The following is a 19163-nucleotide window of genomic DNA, read 5'->3' as shown; positions in this document are numbered from 1 at the left end:
GGTGGTTTGCAGCTGCAGTTCTTGGATGTTGGTTAGAATATATGCTGCACCTTATGGTAGAATTTGCCACTAGTGCATCCTGTGCCTTTGCCCACCATCACTATTTCTCAAAATAACTCCACAATGGATAAAGTTCTTCAGGTACATTCTTATAAAAGTGTTTTTCAGTTATCATTAAACATGTAAAGGAACAACATTAATTTTGCATCTCTTTCAAATTATTTGTATTTGTGTGATACACAAACAAAACTGTTCCTTTTTTAAAAAAAATAATTCAGATATTTAAACTGACATACAAAAGGGTAAGAGGAGATAATCACAACCAGATGTAACACTTTACTAATCCATGTTTTTAAAGTGTGGTCTCATGGCATTTTTATACTTTGTGAATGAAATTAAATTCTATGCACCAAATGTGGACTGCAGCTAGAAGTCAATTTACGTTTGTACATTTACTTCAACATTTTGAGGAAAACATCTTGCTATAAGAAAAGCAACCTCCATATTTTCTGTACGAAATAATTAGTTGTGACTTTGCACTGAAAATTTTTATACTGCCTTTTTATGACCTATATACATATATATAAAAAGCATGGGAGATCTCTGGTATTTCTCTATTTTTTAAAATGATCCAGAAATGTTACTATCTTGCCTTAAATTTGATTGCTTTTTCCAGGATACAATTAGCTTTTAAACTGAAGAAATATTTCTAAAATCTGCAAAATATTGTTCACTGTGTAATATGGATTTAATGGGTAACCTTTATCAGTGAGCTAAAGTTTAAAGCTTCCACATATGGGGAAAAAATTACACCATTCTCACAATCTATAGGAATTTAATATTCTCTGTTTGATATTCTTAGTACTGTGATTAACAATTTGGCAAAGGTTTATAAATAATAAAATGCATTAGAAGTAAATGTGGATGTTTGCCTTTAATTGTCTCTTTCTCTGTAAGAACCAAATACTTTAGCTATATTACACTGAGAGCTAATAAAGATGTACATTATTTCTATCTAAGCCTAAACCCAAAATATTTGGGTTAAATGTGACTCCATAACTGTCCTACATTAAATACTATTTAATAAAAAAAAGTGTCTCTTTTTTTCCAAATTCACTAATTTGTATGTGTGAATCAAGAAACATAAGTGCAAACGTTTCAGTCAAATCTATTCCACTGAGCATTTTAAGAAAGTTGCTTCAAATATTAACTATATCTTTATGTTGCCTCTTTGTTCTTTTCTTACACCTAAATCTGTGATCTGTAGGCCTGTTAATCCTAGTACTATTCAGGAATACAGTATATATTATAAGTGAAATCCCATGTACTTGGACAAGATTAAATCATTTCAAGAATTACTGGCAATCACTGAATGTCCAATTTCACCTAAGAAACACTAAATGAAAAGATAAAGGAAAATATGCCAGCCTACTATATCATCTTTGTTTCCAGTAACTGTTCTGTCCCCGTCCCACACACGCACCCCCACAGACGGCCCGGAGTTAATAAGCCACACGACAAAATCTTTGAAGATAAAGCTGGCAGCAACCCAGTGGCTAGCTGCCAATTCAGACTTTACTCACACAAAACAAAGATTAGATTGCAAGCATTCCGATAAAGCAGGCAAAGTTTCCGCAATACAAGGATTAGTCCAAATGCAGTCCGACAAGGCAGGCAGAAGTCCAGTAACACAGAGATCATGGATTATTTCTAGTTTTTGCTCGTCACAAACTGAACCGGCCACCACACCCACATTTATACCCTGTGGGGTGTGGTCCAGTGACTCAGCTAATCTCTGGCACGCCTGCCCCTCTGCTGCGCACGCTTCTCCCTGCGCCTCTGCCGAGGGTCCAGCCAGCACTTATCTCCTTCGTCGCTGTCCACCTGTGGCTGCGGGGACGTGCTTGGCTCTGGGCCTATCTTTTGGCCTTCGGTGTCCTCCGGAGGCATTGCCAGAGAGGAGGGTCCTGGAGAAGGAGGCCTTGCCAACTCCTCTCCCTCACTCTCAAGAGTCTGCATCTGTCGATAGCCCAGGCTCAGGCAACGGAGCCACAACAGTAACTCTTGCAGACCCTTCTAAATTTCCTTTAAAAATAAAAATACAGAGTTGCGCCAGTGCATTATTTGTTTGCATTTTTTTCTGCCTATGTAGAGAAAGGTAAATTACAAGAATGTTGGGGAGCATTCTTCAAAGGCTGGAGAAGATGACGGGTGGGAATGGCCAACTGTTGCTCTTTACACACAACTGAAAATGGTAAAATTGAGAACCTTTTAAGATCTACAGATATCTGAAGATCCAGTCTTAGGATACACGTACAGGTAGTCCTTGAGTTACGACCATAATTGAGCCCAAAATTTATGTTGCTATGTGAAGCATTTGTTAAGTGAGTTTGCCCTATTTTATGACTTTTCTTGCCACAGTTAAGTGAACATTGCATTTAAGTTAGTAACACGGTGGTTAAGTGAATCTATATTCCCCTTTGACTGCTTGTCAAGACTGTCGTAAAAGATGATCTCAGGATGTTGCAACTGTCATATATATGAATTAGTTGCCAAGCATCTGAATTTTGATCATATAGGGATGCTGCAGTGGTCCTGTGAAAAACGGTCATGTCACTTTTTTCAGTGCCGTTGTAACTTTGAACAGTCACTAAATGAACTGTCATAAGTGGAGGACTACCTGTATGTTTAATATGTGACAATTAGCCACATGATGCGATGGTAGGTGGTGGCTGATGAGCCTTTTCTTAAGTGCACTGACTGAAAAGCCAAATCGGGTTAAGAAAGTGTCCAAATGCATTTTGAGTTGCAGCACAAGTAAAATTTTATTTATTTAATCAGATTTATGTGTTGACATTTGCCGCTTCAGACAGACATACAGACAGACAGACAGACAGACAGACACACACACACACACACTCACACTCCTTTCCCCTCCATGTTAGTCCATTAATAAAACAAACGAATCCGAATAGGACCCAATTGGAACCATGTCCCCCCCCCAGCTTCCCTCAACGAAGACTAAAGATTTAAGAAAGGAATGCTGGGAGATGTAGTTCATCAACCGGCGGAAGATCCGCTCCGAACAGCCGCAGGCGAAACCGGACGTCTTTTCCTTTCTGCCTGCAAACGTCACTTCCGGCGGAAAGAAAGACTGCAAGGCTGCTTTGCTCGCTTCTTTCTTTTCGGCGCCATCATGGGTCGCATGCACGCACCCGGGTGAGTTGGCCCAGACCAAGGCCTTGGCGGGAGGATCCGAGGAGGGCTTGCGGGAGCGGCCGTCATTTCCTCAGCTCGTAGTTTTGCGACCTATTTCAGGAGCTTCGCTTCTGTTGTTTTGGGGGGGGGGGGTGGCGGGCTGAGGCTTTTGCTTAGAGGCCAACTTCGTTGAGAACCACGGGGACCGGCGCTTTCCTCAATGACGCCCGGAGAGTCGCAGACGAGAGGCGGGTTGTCGGGCCGCAATTTAGCGCTCGCTCGCTCGCTCGCTCGCTCATGCTTTTTCAATGAAACATCCGGGACATCTCTTAACAAAAGGCTCGGGAGGCGCCCCTTATAGGAGATGGGGGAAATAAGTGTGAACGTTGGAGGCGACAGCGCCTCGTAGATTCCCTGTACTCGTGCAATATTTTTTTATATATATATTTTCTCGGTCGGGTAAAATCAAAAGCTATGCAGCTCTTGCGATTCTGAGAGTTTGGCTTCTTAGATCCAACCTGACAGGGTTGGTAATGATTTATGTGCCGGCAATCCTAGATTATTACCGTATCAAGCTGGTTAGTATCCTGTACGTTTGTCACATTTTCTAAAATATGCTATCTTTGCCTTCTTCAATAGAAAGGGTCTGTCCCAGTCGGCCTTGCCTTACAGGAGAAGCGTGCCTACAGTAAGTACTGACCTCAGTTATTCATCCTGCTTAGAAGATAGATAGATAGATAGAATTATTCTTTATTGGCCAAGTGTGATTGGACACACAAGGAATTTGTCTTTGGTGCATAGCTCTCAGTGTACATAAAAAGACAAGATATGTATGGTCAAGAATCATGAGGTACAACACTTAAGGATAATCATAGGGTACAAATAAGCAATCAAATCATACTAGGAAACAATCAATATAAATCGTGAGGATATAAGCAACAAGTTACAGTCGTACAGTCTGGGGCTTGATTAACTTTGCAAAGTGAAGGATGCAACTTATTTGTTTGTAAATATCCCACAGGCTCAATTATTTTAAATGTATTTCCTATTTAGTGCTATTTTGATTTAACAGTTCAGAAATAAAATACCAATCTTGCAGTTAATTAGGAAAACATGATATATATCTTACCTATTTCTTAAAACTTACGTCTTGAGTAAAAAAAAAAGCTTTCAAGTGTTAAAAGACTAGCATTGAAAGTGAGAACTTTCAAAAGTGATCTGTTTGCATGCTACATTTTTAACAATTGCTGACAATCTTAATACTTTAGTATTTGGGATAATAGTTAACCAAAAAAAACCCCACTCAAGCAGTTCCAAGCTCTAAGACAATTATACTCATGAGAAAATTAAAAAACAAATCTGGTTAATCTTAAGCAGTTTTGCTTGCATATGGAAGTAATTGAGCTACAACTTTCTTTTTGTAGTTTTAATTCATGATATATGTACATATGTCACACTTGCAGTTTAGCTTAGTTACAATCAGAAGCATTAATTTGGGGGAAAATATTTAGCTGACCAGATGACTACATAGCATTGCAGTTTCAGTAGTGTTGTGAAATTATACTCTTTTCCTGTATTTTTACAGGGTTAAGTCTGCTACTTCTAAAACTCTAGTATCAAGAAATTGAATGAAATCAAAAGCTATGTAATTTGAAGGCGTCCTACTTTTATTTTTTTATTTTCTTTTTATTTATTTATTTATTTATTTATTTATTTATTTATTTATTTTGACAGCTACAGTTCTGTGTGAGGATGTAGCAAGGGATACTTTAACGCTTTTCTCTTTACACAATTCTCTTTACCTAGAACTTTTATGTTTTACTTTTGTTATTTTTGCAATTTGAAATCGCAGAATTATTATATGTTACATGTTGGGTGGTTGGATCAGTTTGCTATCCAATGTATCTGAACTAGAATGGCTAACAACTAAAATTTTTTTAGTGGCTGAAGCTTACTTCTGATGATGTCAAAGAGCAGATTTACAAGTTGGCAAAGAAAGGCCTGACACCTTCCCAAATTGGTATGTTGGAATAAAATGCTGTGCTAATAGTAACTAATAATATATACATGAGGGCATATACATTGGTTCTTAGTTATAAGCCACGTAGAGCTGTGGTCTCCAACCTTTGCAGCTTGGCGCCCTAGCTGGGGGGGAAAAGTAACTGGGCTGCATAAACGATAGGACAGTGCACGCAAGTGCACGTCATTCACACATATTAAGCTGCACACATGCGCTCTGGCCAGCCTCGTGCACCCCAGTTCCAAATAGGCCATAGCCTACTACGGATTAAGGACCTCTGATTTAGAGTATTTTGCGAGTCAGGCAGCCAAATAATCCATGATGTTGATTTGGTTTTCATCTTGAGAAACTTACCTTGGTTTATTGCCTGGCTAGAATATTCATAGTTTGAATATTCATAGTTTGAAAATGTACCAAATGCTTTATTTATTGCAGGGGGTAGAAGGTGGTATTCTGTCCAGTTAAGATATTTTTTTTCAATCAAGTTCTGATGGTTAATATAATTGAAATCTTAGAACCTAGCTTTTATTTAAGGTATTAGTGAATTGATAGTTTATTTAATGCCTCAAATATCATTGCTATTGCTAAAATTGTATATTTTGTAGCTTTTACTTGACTGCCTTATGCAAAAAGACTGTAAACAGTCTTTTGTAAGACCTACAGAATCCTTCCTTTGTGATAGTTAATGCTTCTTGAATGTCCAAATGAATTAATGTTTACATTTACGGTACTTTAAAATTACAGTACTTCCAAAAATGCTCAATTTGGTTTCAGGTGTGATATTAAGGGACTCGCATGGGGTTGCCCAAGTTCGTTTTGTGACTGGTAACAAAATTCTGAGAATTCTTAAATCCAAGGGACTTGCTCCTGATCTCCCAGAAGATCTTTACCACTTAATCAAGAAAGCAGTTGCTGTCCGCAAGCATCTTGAGAGGAACCGCAAGGTAAAGTAGCAGAGTATATTCCATCCTCAAGATTTTAAAATGGGACCTACAGTTATTCTAGAACAGTATTTGCTTTTGAAGAGATAGTGCCTTTACAGTAAATTAAATACTGGTTTATATCTAAGATCCTGGTGCTGGTAGGATATGCACAATTGAAACTATATTTTCACTAGATCTGCTCTGGTGAATTAAGAGAAAAGAAATAAGCACAATGATTGGTTACGAGAACTGCATTGTTATTCTAAGAAAACACAAAACAGATTTTTCCTAGGCTGTCTTCCAAAACAGTATTTGAAAATATTTGTTTTTGTTGGAAGGATAAAGATGCCAAATTCCGACTTATTTTGATTGAGAGCAGAATTCACAGGCTGGCTCGTTACTACAAGACCAAGAGAGTACTCCCACCTAATTGGAAGTAGTAAGTATATTTTGCTCTCAGTCACAATATAGACGTGTTATTTAATGTTGGCAGCAGTTTTTTGTTCTTCTGTTTAATGTTATAGAAATAAATGGCATTCATGTAAGGAATCCCGCTATGTTTGGCAATTTTTGGAACGTAGGTGTAGCAGTAGCTTTTTTGAAATACTTCCTAACTATTCTGTATGTAATTCTATTGATTGTAATTAATACTTTTGGGGTGTATTAAGATGCATTCAAATTACACCTGTTCAGAAGTTGCTGCTGATCTGTGCTGCAGAAAGCAGTATAGCAGATAAATATTGGGAGGAAATGATAGCAATAGCACTTAGACTTATATACCACTTCATTGTACTTTACAGTGCTCTCTAAATGATATAAATATTAATCCCATTAGTATGGCTACTTCAGTTTTTTTGCACTAAAGTCCAGTTTCAGGTTGCTCACTATGATGATAGTTTTCCAACCATTTGCAGTTTCCACCAGAAAGGTTTTTCCTTTGTGTTGGCTAGTCCTTCCTTGGATGTCTGAGTGAGCTGCTGTAGCTGATAAGTTTAAATGTAATCTTTTTGATGCCACGTGACCTCATTTTGATGAAGTTGCTAAATAGTTCTTCTCTTCTTCTGCAGCGAATCATCCACGGCTTCTGCTCTGGTTGCATAAAAATTCTTATTACGACCATGGGAATCTAAACCATCTTGTAATCGTGTTATGCCTACTTCAGAGTGATGTCATTGCTTTATTTAAAATTGGAAGGATAAGTTAACACGTTTACTACATCAATAAACGTTTCTGGATTTTTTTTCCACTTGATAATATAATTTGAGTTCTTTAAAGCTGCTGTTGTCCTGCAAAAATTTTTGGTTTCCAATAAATTTACTAAAAGTTCTTATTAACTGTGTACACATTGAGTATTGATAGAAACTTTTCCTATCAAATACTTTGGGAGACAGCATTAATGAAAATGGATGACTTGAAACTGCTTGAGGCTAAAATCAGAACTGCTTATATTTCTCAATTATATTTGTTTTCAGTTAGAGTAAATGGTGTTTGATGAACGAATATCCATAAAGAAGGACCAATTTTTTAAAATGCTTCTTTGCCCATATTGGGAGTTGGAAAAAATGGGCTTTTAGGCTGAAAGTTAATTTTTTCAAAACAAGAATTATATGAATAGATTTTTCCTTTAATTTGGAAAAAGTGGATTTTCCTTTAATTAAGAATACAGCTATGGTAATGGAGACAATAGCCACTTATCTTTACCTCTCCCATGGCTTATATTTTTAATGAAAAGAGAAGAGAAACATTTACCAATCAAGTAGCTTTCAAATGAACTAGTAGTAAAACTAATCAAATTGCTTTTAAGAGTAGATATACAAATGTTATGAACTACAGATTAATTTAGTTAGCTAGGCAGAGAGCAGTTGAATTACTGTATTTTTCGGTGTATAAGACGCACTCTCTTCCCCGCCCCCCCAAAGTGGGTGGAAATGTCTGTGTCTGTTGCTGAAGCTCCGCCCACCCTTCAGCCTCTGCCTCCTTGCAGCAAACAGCCTGGTCAGCTTCAGCATAGCCTGATTTAGCACGAGCAGCTGATTGGCGGTTGGATCTGCCTCCCAGAATACCGTCTATCAGCTGTTCCAGACTGTGGAGATCACCGCCCATCGCCGTTGCCTTCTATCGCTGCCTCCACATGTCCCATTTTCGGCCTGTTCCAGGCGGTGGGAATAGGCGGCAAGAATAGGCGGTGACGGTGGAAATGGGTGGTGGCGATCCCCACAGCCTGGAACAGCTAATAGGCAGTATTCTGGGATGCCGATCTAACCGCCAGTCAGCTGCTTGTGCTAAATCAGGCTGTACTGAAGCTGACAAGGCTGTTTGTTGTTTGCTGCAAGAGGGCAAATTGCTGGGAGGCAGATTTTTTGTTTTACTCCCCAAAAGCATCTTGTCGTCCGGAGCGTCTTATAGTCTGAAAAATACGGTATATAGGGACAAGGTAGAAATGCCTTATGTGAGGTTTTCAGATCTTTTGTCAATGCAGCTATTTTCTGTTTTAAGCCCTTAAACAACATTCCACAGGTCTCAGCCCCTGCTTAAAACGTCACTGGTAGCTGTTTTATTAGATGGTGAATATCCAATAAGGTATCAACTCAATTTTGGGGAACAACAATAGGATTCTTTTCTTGTGTCTGTGTGACTGCTAGGGTCTTGTTTACTCTTGTAGAAGATACAACGGGCAGTATTATAATACCTTTTTATAAAATTGCATAGTATTACCATCTGAATGTTTTTCCTCCAACTATAAAATTGATGCAAAGCTGGAAAATAAACAATTTTGAATAGAGCTTCAGCACTTGTTTGCAAAGTGTAGATGGGAGAAAACTAAGGTGTTTTTCATTTTTCTCTCAGAGATCGGGTTCACTTTTGTTTCTTGAGCACAATTAACTATCTTAAGTTTAAGGTAGTTCAATAAATCCTCTAAGCATGTGCTTAACCTAATAAAATATGCTGCTTAGAGAGTTCAAAAGAAATGTTATAAATTACTAGAGACTATTATGAAGATAGTCATTGTATCTAAAGTCAAATATGGTCATGACATATTCTGAATTTTCCTAATTTCTGACATATTCTGAGGTTTCCTAATCTTGTTAAGTTTATCTAGCTATTCAGAGGTTATCATTGAAAGCTTTCATATATCTCCCCATCATTAAATGTCTGAACTTCAAGATGCAAAGTTTGTAATTTATGGGGAATCAGCAAGCACATTCGTTATACAGTCTTGGCTTCATGACATTTAATGGCTCAAGCTTCCTTTTACCATATTCAATTCTGTTCAGTTATAAATACTACTGAGTATATATTATAGTAAACTCTGCACCATTATGGAAAATAATGAGTGTTTTTAGAATCAGTTATGGTTTGCCATACTGTTAAATCATTTACAGTAAGCTTAGCTGAATTGGACATGGATTAAGAAAAAAGCCCAGTAGTCAGCAGAATAGAAGAATTTTAATTGGATAAGCTAGTCTGAAAGACCAAGTTAAAAACAGATATACATGGAGGAAATCTATATTTTCACTAAGGATGGACATCAACTTGATGGCACATAATTGTTTGGCACATAATCTTAATTAAGCAGTGTCTGTATGGCTCATTTGGTTGTCTCAGCATCACCACAGAATGAGACTTCCATTGTAGGGTATTTCATATAGTTTATTTGGCTGTAGATTTCTTGGTGCTCTCTGAACTTGGTTGTTTGCTTGCAGATGTTTAGGTAACATCTTTGTGAACATACTTTCTCTACTTTAAGGATTCCCAGGTGTACACGGAACAATACAATTGGAATAGAACTTAAATGCTTATAGATCTAGAATCTGCACTTTCTAATCAGTATCACAACTATTCAATATAATACTTTATGTCTGAAAGCCTGTGATTCTACTTCCTTTCCTCAGTCTTATTCAAAAATTCTTTTTGAGCAGTATGTAAAATTTATTTGGTTATATTTAAAAGAAATTAAAATGCACATTACTCAGGAGATATATGGGGTGTAAAAAGATTTAACTCACTAATTTTCTCCTTTATAGATTGCATCTTGAACTAATCACTTCTACATTTTAATGAGAAGTATATGCGATAAAATGGCATTTAATAAATGTTTTTGTTTTATTCCAAATCAAAATAGGAGAAGACTTTGTTCCAGTTAGTATGCAAAAATTCTACCATCTTCTTAAATTCGGAACCATTAAAATACATTCAAAAACCATTTAAAATTATGTATAAATTATCCTAATTTATATATAAATTATTGTAAAATTGAGATTATTAACTTGACAAGAGCTGGAATAATCATAGCTATTCTGGAATAGTTGTAGTATTGCAGCCTTAATTTATATATCAGACAATGAAATTGTCAGAAAAATTGAAATACTATTTTTAGATATGGAAAAAAACCCCAGTAATCTTGAGAAAGTTTTAATAAAATTTTATTTGCACTCTTCTAGATGTTGAGACTAGAAAGAGTGCGGAGCAACAAAGATGATTAAGGGACTGGAGGCTAAAACATAAAAGAACAGTTGCTGGAATTGGGTATGTTTAGTTTAATGAAATGAAGGACTGGGTGACATGATAGCACTGTTCTGATGCTGGGGGTTGTTACAAAGAAGAGGAAGTCAGCACCTGAAGGCAGGACAAGAAGCAATGGATGGAAACTAATCAAGGAGAGAGAAGCAAAATTTCCTGACAGAATGGTTAATCAGTGGAATAACTTGCCTCTAGAAGTTGTGAATGCTCCAACACTGGAAGTTTTAAAGAAGAGATTGGATGACCATTTGTCTGAAACAGTATAACCATAAGCAGGAGGTTGGACTAGAAGACCTTCAAGGTCTCTTCCAACTCTGTTATTCGATTCTATTTATCTGGAAGATTAATTGTATGTATACGTTCCAGAAAATACTTGGAATATTAGGTGGCAGTATGGGTTTACAATGTGAAGAAAGGGTATAGAATTTGATTTAGACCTAATTCGTGATCCACTGATGTACTGTACAAATTTGGCAAAAACACATACAGTGATACAAAGTCTGTAGTTGAATATTTATAAATGCAATAGCATTAATCATTGATCTAATATAACAATATTTCTTTAAAAGTAACTTAATTGGATATTTTTACCCCTCAGCTTGAAAATGCTACCGGTAATTAAAATTTCAGTGGATTTGTGTATTCAAATTACTATCTGCAAATGTCTCCTCTATTCAAGCTGTTCACAACCACAGATTATTCTTCAGCTGAGCATGTGTCTCCTTTAATATTTCATATCACAAAAGAAACTGGCATTAAAACAAAGAAACAACAGGAACAACAACAGGAAAAGGCAGTTGGTATATTCATCTTGAGTATACATTTATCCCGCAACAAACCATTTCCAACAAAAAAAAATCAAAAAATAACATAATATTGCCTTTTTACTGTAATAGGGCTAGCTATCCGGTAAAATGCTTAGTGCATAATGCTTATTATGGAGTCGCCCTTTGTGTCCAACTTCATGATACATGGCTGACCAGGTTCTATCAGAATGCATGCAGTGGTGCCTGCTATTGTTTCCGCAGGCAATTGATTTAGTCTTTAGGAAAAAAGCTGCTATGGAATTTAATTCTTGAACATTATTTCATATCATGGTCCTCTTGTGTGGGATAATCCTTTAGATGTTAAAGAATGGATTCATATCCTCCCTCTGCCTTCCCAAAACTAAACATACCCAATTCCTAAATATCTCTTCCTAAGGATAACTCTTTGACCTCCAAGTCTGTACCGCAGCAGTATTTTTATTGGCCAGTTCAAATATTTCCTAAGGGATCCAGTCCTGAGTTTTGCAGATCATGCTTTTTAGCAGGTAAAATGTTTTAACATACTAAAATTAAATACAATAAGCTATGCTGTCACAACAGAATAAATGGAAAAGCTTTCATTGCTAGCTACAGTTGTTAAAATACTACTGTATACTGGGAAAGAGCCTCCGGGACTAATTAATTTTAAATAATTATATGCATACTGTGTGGCTAGTGCTCAGAAATATCAGCAGAGGTCCCTATGCTTCCAGCAGTCTTCTGTTTGGATGCTGGCCTGGAGAATTTTAGAATGCAAATTGCTCAGACTTTTTCTTTCTTTTTTGCAGCCAATTCTCTTTCATGCTGCCAAGGAGTATATTGAAAAAGCAGAAGGTGGTGTTTGTTTTTTTTTAAAGCCAGATCAAAGTCCTTCTACTTGCTCTAAATGGCAAAACCCTGGAATTCATTGGCAAAACTGAACTGGCTTCCTTTTGCTAATGTACCAAGACTGCTGATTTTATTTTAAAACCACATTTATCCTCATTGAAAAAAGGTTGCTGGGCAAAGCTTTGGCATTTCTTTCATTTGCATTATTACAATCCCAGGTTAGAAATACTATTGGCTGAAATAAGTATCTTTTTGTGAAACTGGGAGCAAGGAATTCCTCAAAGGGTGCTCATTTTAGTATTTTGAATCCAAAATACTTAACTAGGCCCACTTAAATGCCATTGAAATCAACAGCAGTTGGCTATTAAAAATTGAAATTCATTGTATTTCAATTGGTTGTATTGTATTTCAATTGGTTGGCAAAAGGTTGGCAAAGTTTCATTGCAATCCTTAATGAGGTCAATGAGAAATTTGGTAAAAGATGAAGCCCGATTCCTACCATTTTTTCCTACAACCGAAATTAGTGAGTCAGAGCTTCCTTTTCACTTTTTTCCTGGTTTTCTTTCCACTGATCCCAGAGAGAGAATTGTAACTTCCCTAGGTCCAGCTTGTGTCAACTTTTAAGGGTTTCATCCATGTAAGTTAGATTTGATGACTCTGGGGAGCTTCTTGATACAGTGCACTTCTGGAATGGAGCTTTCCAAGTCCTATTATTAGAGACATGTCATTCTTCAGATGTTACATCATGCCCATGACTCTCCATAAAAGTCTGGGAAACAAAAACTTCTGCCACATCATTTTTCTCAGTAAACTTTAGGAAACTAGTTAATCTCGATTGCACCCAAATGAATTTATTCCATATTTAAAATGGAGCTGACTGACTTTCCTGTTTTATGTTTTACATTTTAATACTACCCCAAATTGTAAGTCTATGCCGCCCACATACTTAAAAATTAACAGCAGACTTCAATTTTTTTCCCATTGGGGTTTTTTAAAGAGTACTCTTTAGATCTGCTAAAATATGCACTTCAGACTAATTGCACTGAAGAGCCTGCCATACATAACTTCCTCCACAATTAAAAAAACTAGGCAGGACAATGTATTTACAAGATATTCCTCCTTGATCCTGATTAAAATGTAAGAGCTGGTGCTTTACTGACATTAATCCGGTAATTTGTTTAATTTCTTCCAAGAGTTTAGCAAAATGCTTTTGAAAAATGGCAAGAATGCCAGGGTGGAGATTTGGTAAACAAGAACGGAGCCATATGCAAAATAACACCAAGTCTCTCAACATTGCTGTGAGGGTTCAGTCCAATGCCCTAATTAAATCATGAGCCTCCAGCAAAGCTTCAAAAGAAATCCAGTTATTTATTAGGAGCTTCATGTCAGTATGTTCCAAGTGAAGACCACACTTAATTTACGTCCTGGCTCTGACCCTGTTTCCCCCCTCCCCCCAAGGTATATCATCAGTCACATTCTCCAACAAGAAGCAATTTCATAGGTTGGGGAGATCACTCCCCTCCAGCCACTGGGTATCTGCGGAGATGGCCTTGGCAGAGAGGTGGCTGGAGTGTGCTTTTGTTTTGACTGAAGTACTCCCTTGCTGCAGCTGCAAAGTTTGTTTTCCCATCCCCCTTGCCTATGGTAACTGGAGAGCAGGCCAGAGATGCTTTGTGAGTTGACAACTAACTAACTAACTGCTAAACAACTCTTGACAGGATACAGTTTTCTAAAGGAGCCAGTCAAACATATCTGAAACTGAAGGGCTGCATCTACAGTAACATCATTCAAACAATCTGTTGTTTATCTGATAAAGTTGCTCTTCCTGTCTTCCTCACATGCATGCAACAGTTCAAGACAAAGAATTTCCATCACTTTTCGTTGCAGTTGGTACGGTGTATTCCATAGCTTTATTTCTCCCCCGCCCCCCATATATGTATGTGTGTGTGTAAAGATGATGATAGACAGAGAGACAGACAAATGAGAGATAGATGATAAGAGAGAATTTTTTCAATATAGTAAAATATAGAAAACAAAAAAAGATAAAAAATAAGAAAAAGGAAAGATGAAATGAAAGAAAATTTATAGTTATGCCTTCCACTCTTCTTTCTATTTTACTCTTTTCCCCATCCTCTTAATCCAGAAATCATCAACTCTTCTTTTAACAAAAAGTCCATATCAGGTTTCCAATCTTTCAAAAAAAGTCTTTATTTCTCCCCCTGACCAAAAGGATCAACTTCGCCAATTCCACAAATTCAGTTAATTTTATAATCCAGTCTTCTGTAGATATTTCATTGCTTTTCCATCTTTTTGTATACAATAATCCTGCCATAGTTATAAAAAGCAATATTAATTTCCCACATCTACATATCCATAAAACCCAGTAGGAATCATTCTGGTTTCATGGTAATGTTTGCAGTATCCTTTGCCTCTTTGACTACTGTATACAGACAGTAATCTTACAACCCTAATAGAGCCCCAAATTACAGTTACAAGTCATGGCAGTTGTTAAATTAGCCACTACCAATTTAATTGTGCCTGATTTTTACAACGTTTTGTGTCAGTTTTGAAGCAAACGCCTCAGTCATTAAAAGAATCCTATTATACCCAATGGGAGGTTTTGGGAAGTCCCCCCCCCCCGAAACCTGAAGTAAACACGGAAAACTGGCAAAAAAGCATTGAAAATGTTGGTCATGTGACAATGGGAAGCAGCCATAAATCCATAAGCCAGTTGCCAAGCGCTCAAGATGTGATCATGTGTGATCACATGTCCATGGGGTGGAGTGGTGGGGCCATAGGAACTTCAAAATTGGATCATAAGTGTCTTGGGAGATCCATTGTAACTTCAAATGGTCTTTAAAGCAAATGGCCATTAAGTTATGTTTCTCTTTTGCTGCCACCACCTCCTTTTGTAAGTACCAGGAACTCCATGTCCCCTGCATTCCCTGCTGCTCTTATCAGCAGGTTTCCTCTCCATTGCTCTGCTGCTAAAAAATGAATAAACAGACTGCCCCACATAGGGCCACATGTTCTGCATTTCAAACTTGCAGAATTGATAAAGGATGCCGCCTTATGACATGTTTAAAAGGTAAAGGTTCCCCTCACACATATGTGCTAGTTGTTCCCGACTCTAGGGGGCGGGGCTCATCTTCTTTTCAAGCCAAAGAGCCAGTGCTGTCTGAAGACGTCTCCATGATCATGTGGCCGGCATGATTAAATGCCAAATGCGCACAGAATACTGTTGCCTTCCCACCACAGGTGGTCCCTATTTTTCTACTTGCATTTTTTATGTGCTTTCGAACTGCTAGGTTGGCAGAAGCTGGGAGAAGTAACAGGAGCTCACCCCATTACGCGGTACTAGGGATTCGAACCGCTGAGCTGCTGACCTTTCGATATACAAGCTCAGTGTCTTAGCCACTGAGCCACCACGTCCCTATGACATGTTTAACCATAGTTTAAAAAGCCATGGTTTTTTCCCCCCAACTCAGTCCCTTGTTTGGAGAACATGCTAGTTTAAAACAAATAGTTGGCTAGTTTATGGTTCAGAAAAAAGAATGGTGAGGGAATAGGGAGAAAGACACAGGCATCAGATCGAAATAAGAAGTTAAGAAGTAGTTTCTTCTAGCCCACATCTAATCCTTGCTCTCACTGTCAGAGCCTGGATCCTGGAGGGTGAGAAAAAAAACAACTGCCAGCTTCCAAACATGACCTCCACTCAGGCAGAAAGCTGACTGACAAATGAATAGTACTGTTCATGGAACCCTTTTTAAAGGGACAGTACCTCAGCCTAAGGGGGCAAATGCAATTCTGTTTTCATCTGTTTTCTTTCCAAATAGCTCCCGCTGCATTGCCTCTTTCATGTATTTTTTGAAGTGAGAACAAAAGCTGGGAGAGAGAATAGAAAAACGCAGGATGATTATTGACTTTATTGCTTGAACCCCACATAACATGTGGCTTTTGAGGCAAAGTCAGGTGATTAGCTATTAAAATTAAGTTTTATAAACACATTACAAGTGATAACACATAATAATGAGTTTGCACATGAACTCTGTTGGAGAAACTTATTATATGCATAAAAGAAGAAAAGTAGGTGAAACTAATGGAAAAAGCTCCTGTCAGAGGTTATCTACAAATGCAATTAATACTACTTCAGTCCTGTACTCGAGTTTGAAATTCAACTGGAAAGAGTCCAGATAATCTGCTTCCCTCAGAGTTTATTGAAACTGCAGTGCAACCACCTTTTTTAACAAACTTCCCTAAAAGGAACAATTGGAGACAGGATGAAAATTATCCAGCATGGTTGGGTCCAGCAATGGCTTCTTGAGGAGAGAACAAACCATTTCTTCCTTACCTCCTTAAGTGTTAGTGGGTCCACTACCCAGTGGTAGGCTGCTGCCAGTTTGGACTGGTTCGGGCAAACCGGTAGTTCCTACAATCAGCTGGTCATGCTCACCCGCCCCCACCCTACCTTTTCCTATATTTCCTTCTTTCTGGCTCAGCTGATTTGCGCAGCCCAGCGATTTCCGCACCTCCGCTGTTCTACTTACTGGGGCTGCCTTAGAAGGTAAGAAGCTGAGCTTCAAATTGCTGCATTTAAAATGCTGCACGTTAGCGCATTAGGCGAGCATGCGCACAAAGCACGCACTCACCAAACCGGTTGTTAAACTGGTTGCAGCCCACCACTGGCCACACCTTCTCTCAAGGAAACATTCACTACTGTCAGACACCAATCACAAGCCACCTCCTAGGAAGCCTTAGCTAATCATAAGGACAGGGATTTAACAAGTATATGGCCAACCTTACAATTTCAAGAACCCTGCCAACTTTGTTCATTCAAGATAATCAAGCCAGACTCAGACACAGTCATTTCTATGGGACCTGCCTCAAGGCCTGAGTCCTAAAAGGGACTGAATTTGGGTAATTTTATCCAGCAGTTACCTAGTATTCTTCATAGGAACCTTAGAAGTAACCACCAACTGCACCTTCTCCAGAAGTGCTGCTAATGGCTACCTATGGATGTAATAAAGGTGCAGAAATATTCCTTTCACCAAGTTTACCACAATAAAGTATGTCATAAAAGCAGCTCTGGTTGATTGCATTTATTCTTTGTTGTCCTCCAGTAGTGCTCTATGCACTCTCTTCTACCTATGAGACCGCCTTCTGCCACCGAGAGCCTCCCACCGGCCAGTACGCTCCCACAGAGAGGGGCTCCTCAGGGTGCCGTTGGTCAAACAATGTCGACTGGTGGCCCCCAGGGGGAGAGCTTTCTCTGTGGGAGCACCTGCCTTCTGGAACGAGCTCCCCCCGGAGATACGGAGGATTCCGGATTTACGTACTTTCCACCAGGCCCCTCAAGACTTTTATTTCAACAAGCCGGGCTGGCCTAACTTCTCTAATTGCTTAATTTTAATTTTAATTTTAAAAAGGGTATTTTAATTGTTGGGCCAAAATTGTTTAATATGTTTTTTAAACTGTTGTTAAATTTTTGTATTCTGTATGTTTACCTTTGGCCGTTCACCGCCCTGAGTCCTTCGGGAGAAGGGCGGTATATAAATTTAAATAAATAAAACAAATAAATAAATAAATAATTTCATCTCCATCACTTCCTCTCTAAACCAGAGAGATGCCTGCGGTCCATATAGACCCAATCCGATATGATGACCCAGCCACTGTCTCTTTTCAAGGATTCAATCGGGCCACATATCAGACTTTCAGGAACACTCCAAGCTTTCTCTGGAAGTCACATTTATTCCTTCAGTTAAATTATAAGTAATGGGAAACCTCAGACTATTGATCCATTTAGCACAGTGTTGTTTAAGACAGTGTTCTTTCTCACTCTTGAAGGTATCCAGAAATAAACTACAGATTGTTTGCATATACAATGCATGGTCTATGAACATTGAATTCAAATATAGAATATAAAGTATTTACCAGATCTACATATCATTCAGGCTGGGATATGAGGTTCATTTATTTTATATGATTTAGTTATAGCATACTCCAACTTTTACATTTCTGCTATTCTGTGCCTCAATAGTGAACTTTTTATGAGTGGCAGCTTTATATATTCACAGAATTGCCTTCAAAACACAGTCACTGGGTACAATAATTGGACTGAGAATGGCTAGATCCAGGTTCTTCAGCCATGGAGCTCATGAAGAAATTTGGCTCTTTCAGCCCTACAAATAATGTTGTTATGAAGATAATGATTAAATGAAAGGAATATCTTAAGTTCTAGAGAAAAAGTTCTGGAATATAAAATCTATCAAATAAAATCCAAAAATCAAAATGGAATTGCTGGCATGTAAATATGATTATAATGTGATATAATATGATATAGTATAATAAAATATAATATATAAATATGAGAGTTAGTTTGGTGTAATGGTCAAGATGCTGGCCTAGAAACCAGGAGACAGTGAGTTCTAGTCCTGCTTCAGGCACGAAAGCTGACTGGGTGACTTTGGGCCAGTCACTTTCTCACAGCCCAACTCACCTCACAGGGTTTTTGTGTGGGGGGGGGGGAATGGGAGACAGAACAAATATTAGGCATGTTCCGCCATTTTTAGTTCCAGGGGTGAAATGCTCCCGGTTCGGACCGGATCGCCGATTCGGTAGCGATGGGGGTGGGTGGTTCGGAGAACCGGTAGCAAAAATCCCTGCCCCCCCCATGCCCAGCTGAGCTGCACGATCATCAGAGGCTGGTTTTTTAACTTTTAAAAGTATTTTTTCCTGCCGAAAAAATGTTTTTAAAAGTAAAAAAAAAAAGCCTCTGATGATTGCATGGCTCAGCTGGGATCGTCAGAGGCTTTTAAAAGCATTTTTTTCTGCAACCTCTTGAGCCGAAGAGGTTGTAGAAAAAAAAAA

General features: G+C 38.2%; 1 protein-coding gene and 1 non-coding gene across 2 annotated transcripts; both read left to right on the top strand.

Annotated features, from left to right (window-relative positions):
* The first annotated feature begins 3113 nt into the window (after window positions 1–3113).
* On the top strand, window positions 3114–7475 carry RPS13 (ribosomal protein S13). The gene is made up of 6 exons (XM_034416968.3): window positions 3114–3219; window positions 3838–3886; window positions 5140–5218; window positions 5993–6162; window positions 6480–6580; window positions 7209–7475. Exons 1-6 carry the CDS (start codon window positions 3197–3199, stop codon window positions 7240–7242), a joined length of 456 nt encoding a protein of 151 aa, XP_034272859.1. The 5' UTR covers window positions 3114–3196; the 3' UTR covers window positions 7243–7475.
* On the top strand, window positions 7023–7114 carry LOC117666197 (small nucleolar RNA SNORD14). Its single transcript, XR_004591673.1, has one exon. It is a non-coding gene; the product is annotated as a small nucleolar RNA SNORD14 (small nucleolar RNA).
* Window positions 7476–19163: the final 11688 nt, after the last annotated feature.

This window comes from Pantherophis guttatus, chromosome 1 (assembly GCF_059756535.1).
Source record: "Pantherophis guttatus breed Tessera chromosome 1, ASM5975653v1, whole genome shotgun sequence".
NCBI classification, from domain to species: domain Eukaryota; kingdom Metazoa; phylum Chordata; class Lepidosauria; order Squamata; family Colubridae; genus Pantherophis; species Pantherophis guttatus.
Note: the sequence above shows the minus strand (reverse complement) of the source record. Positions and strands in the feature narration are given on the sequence as shown.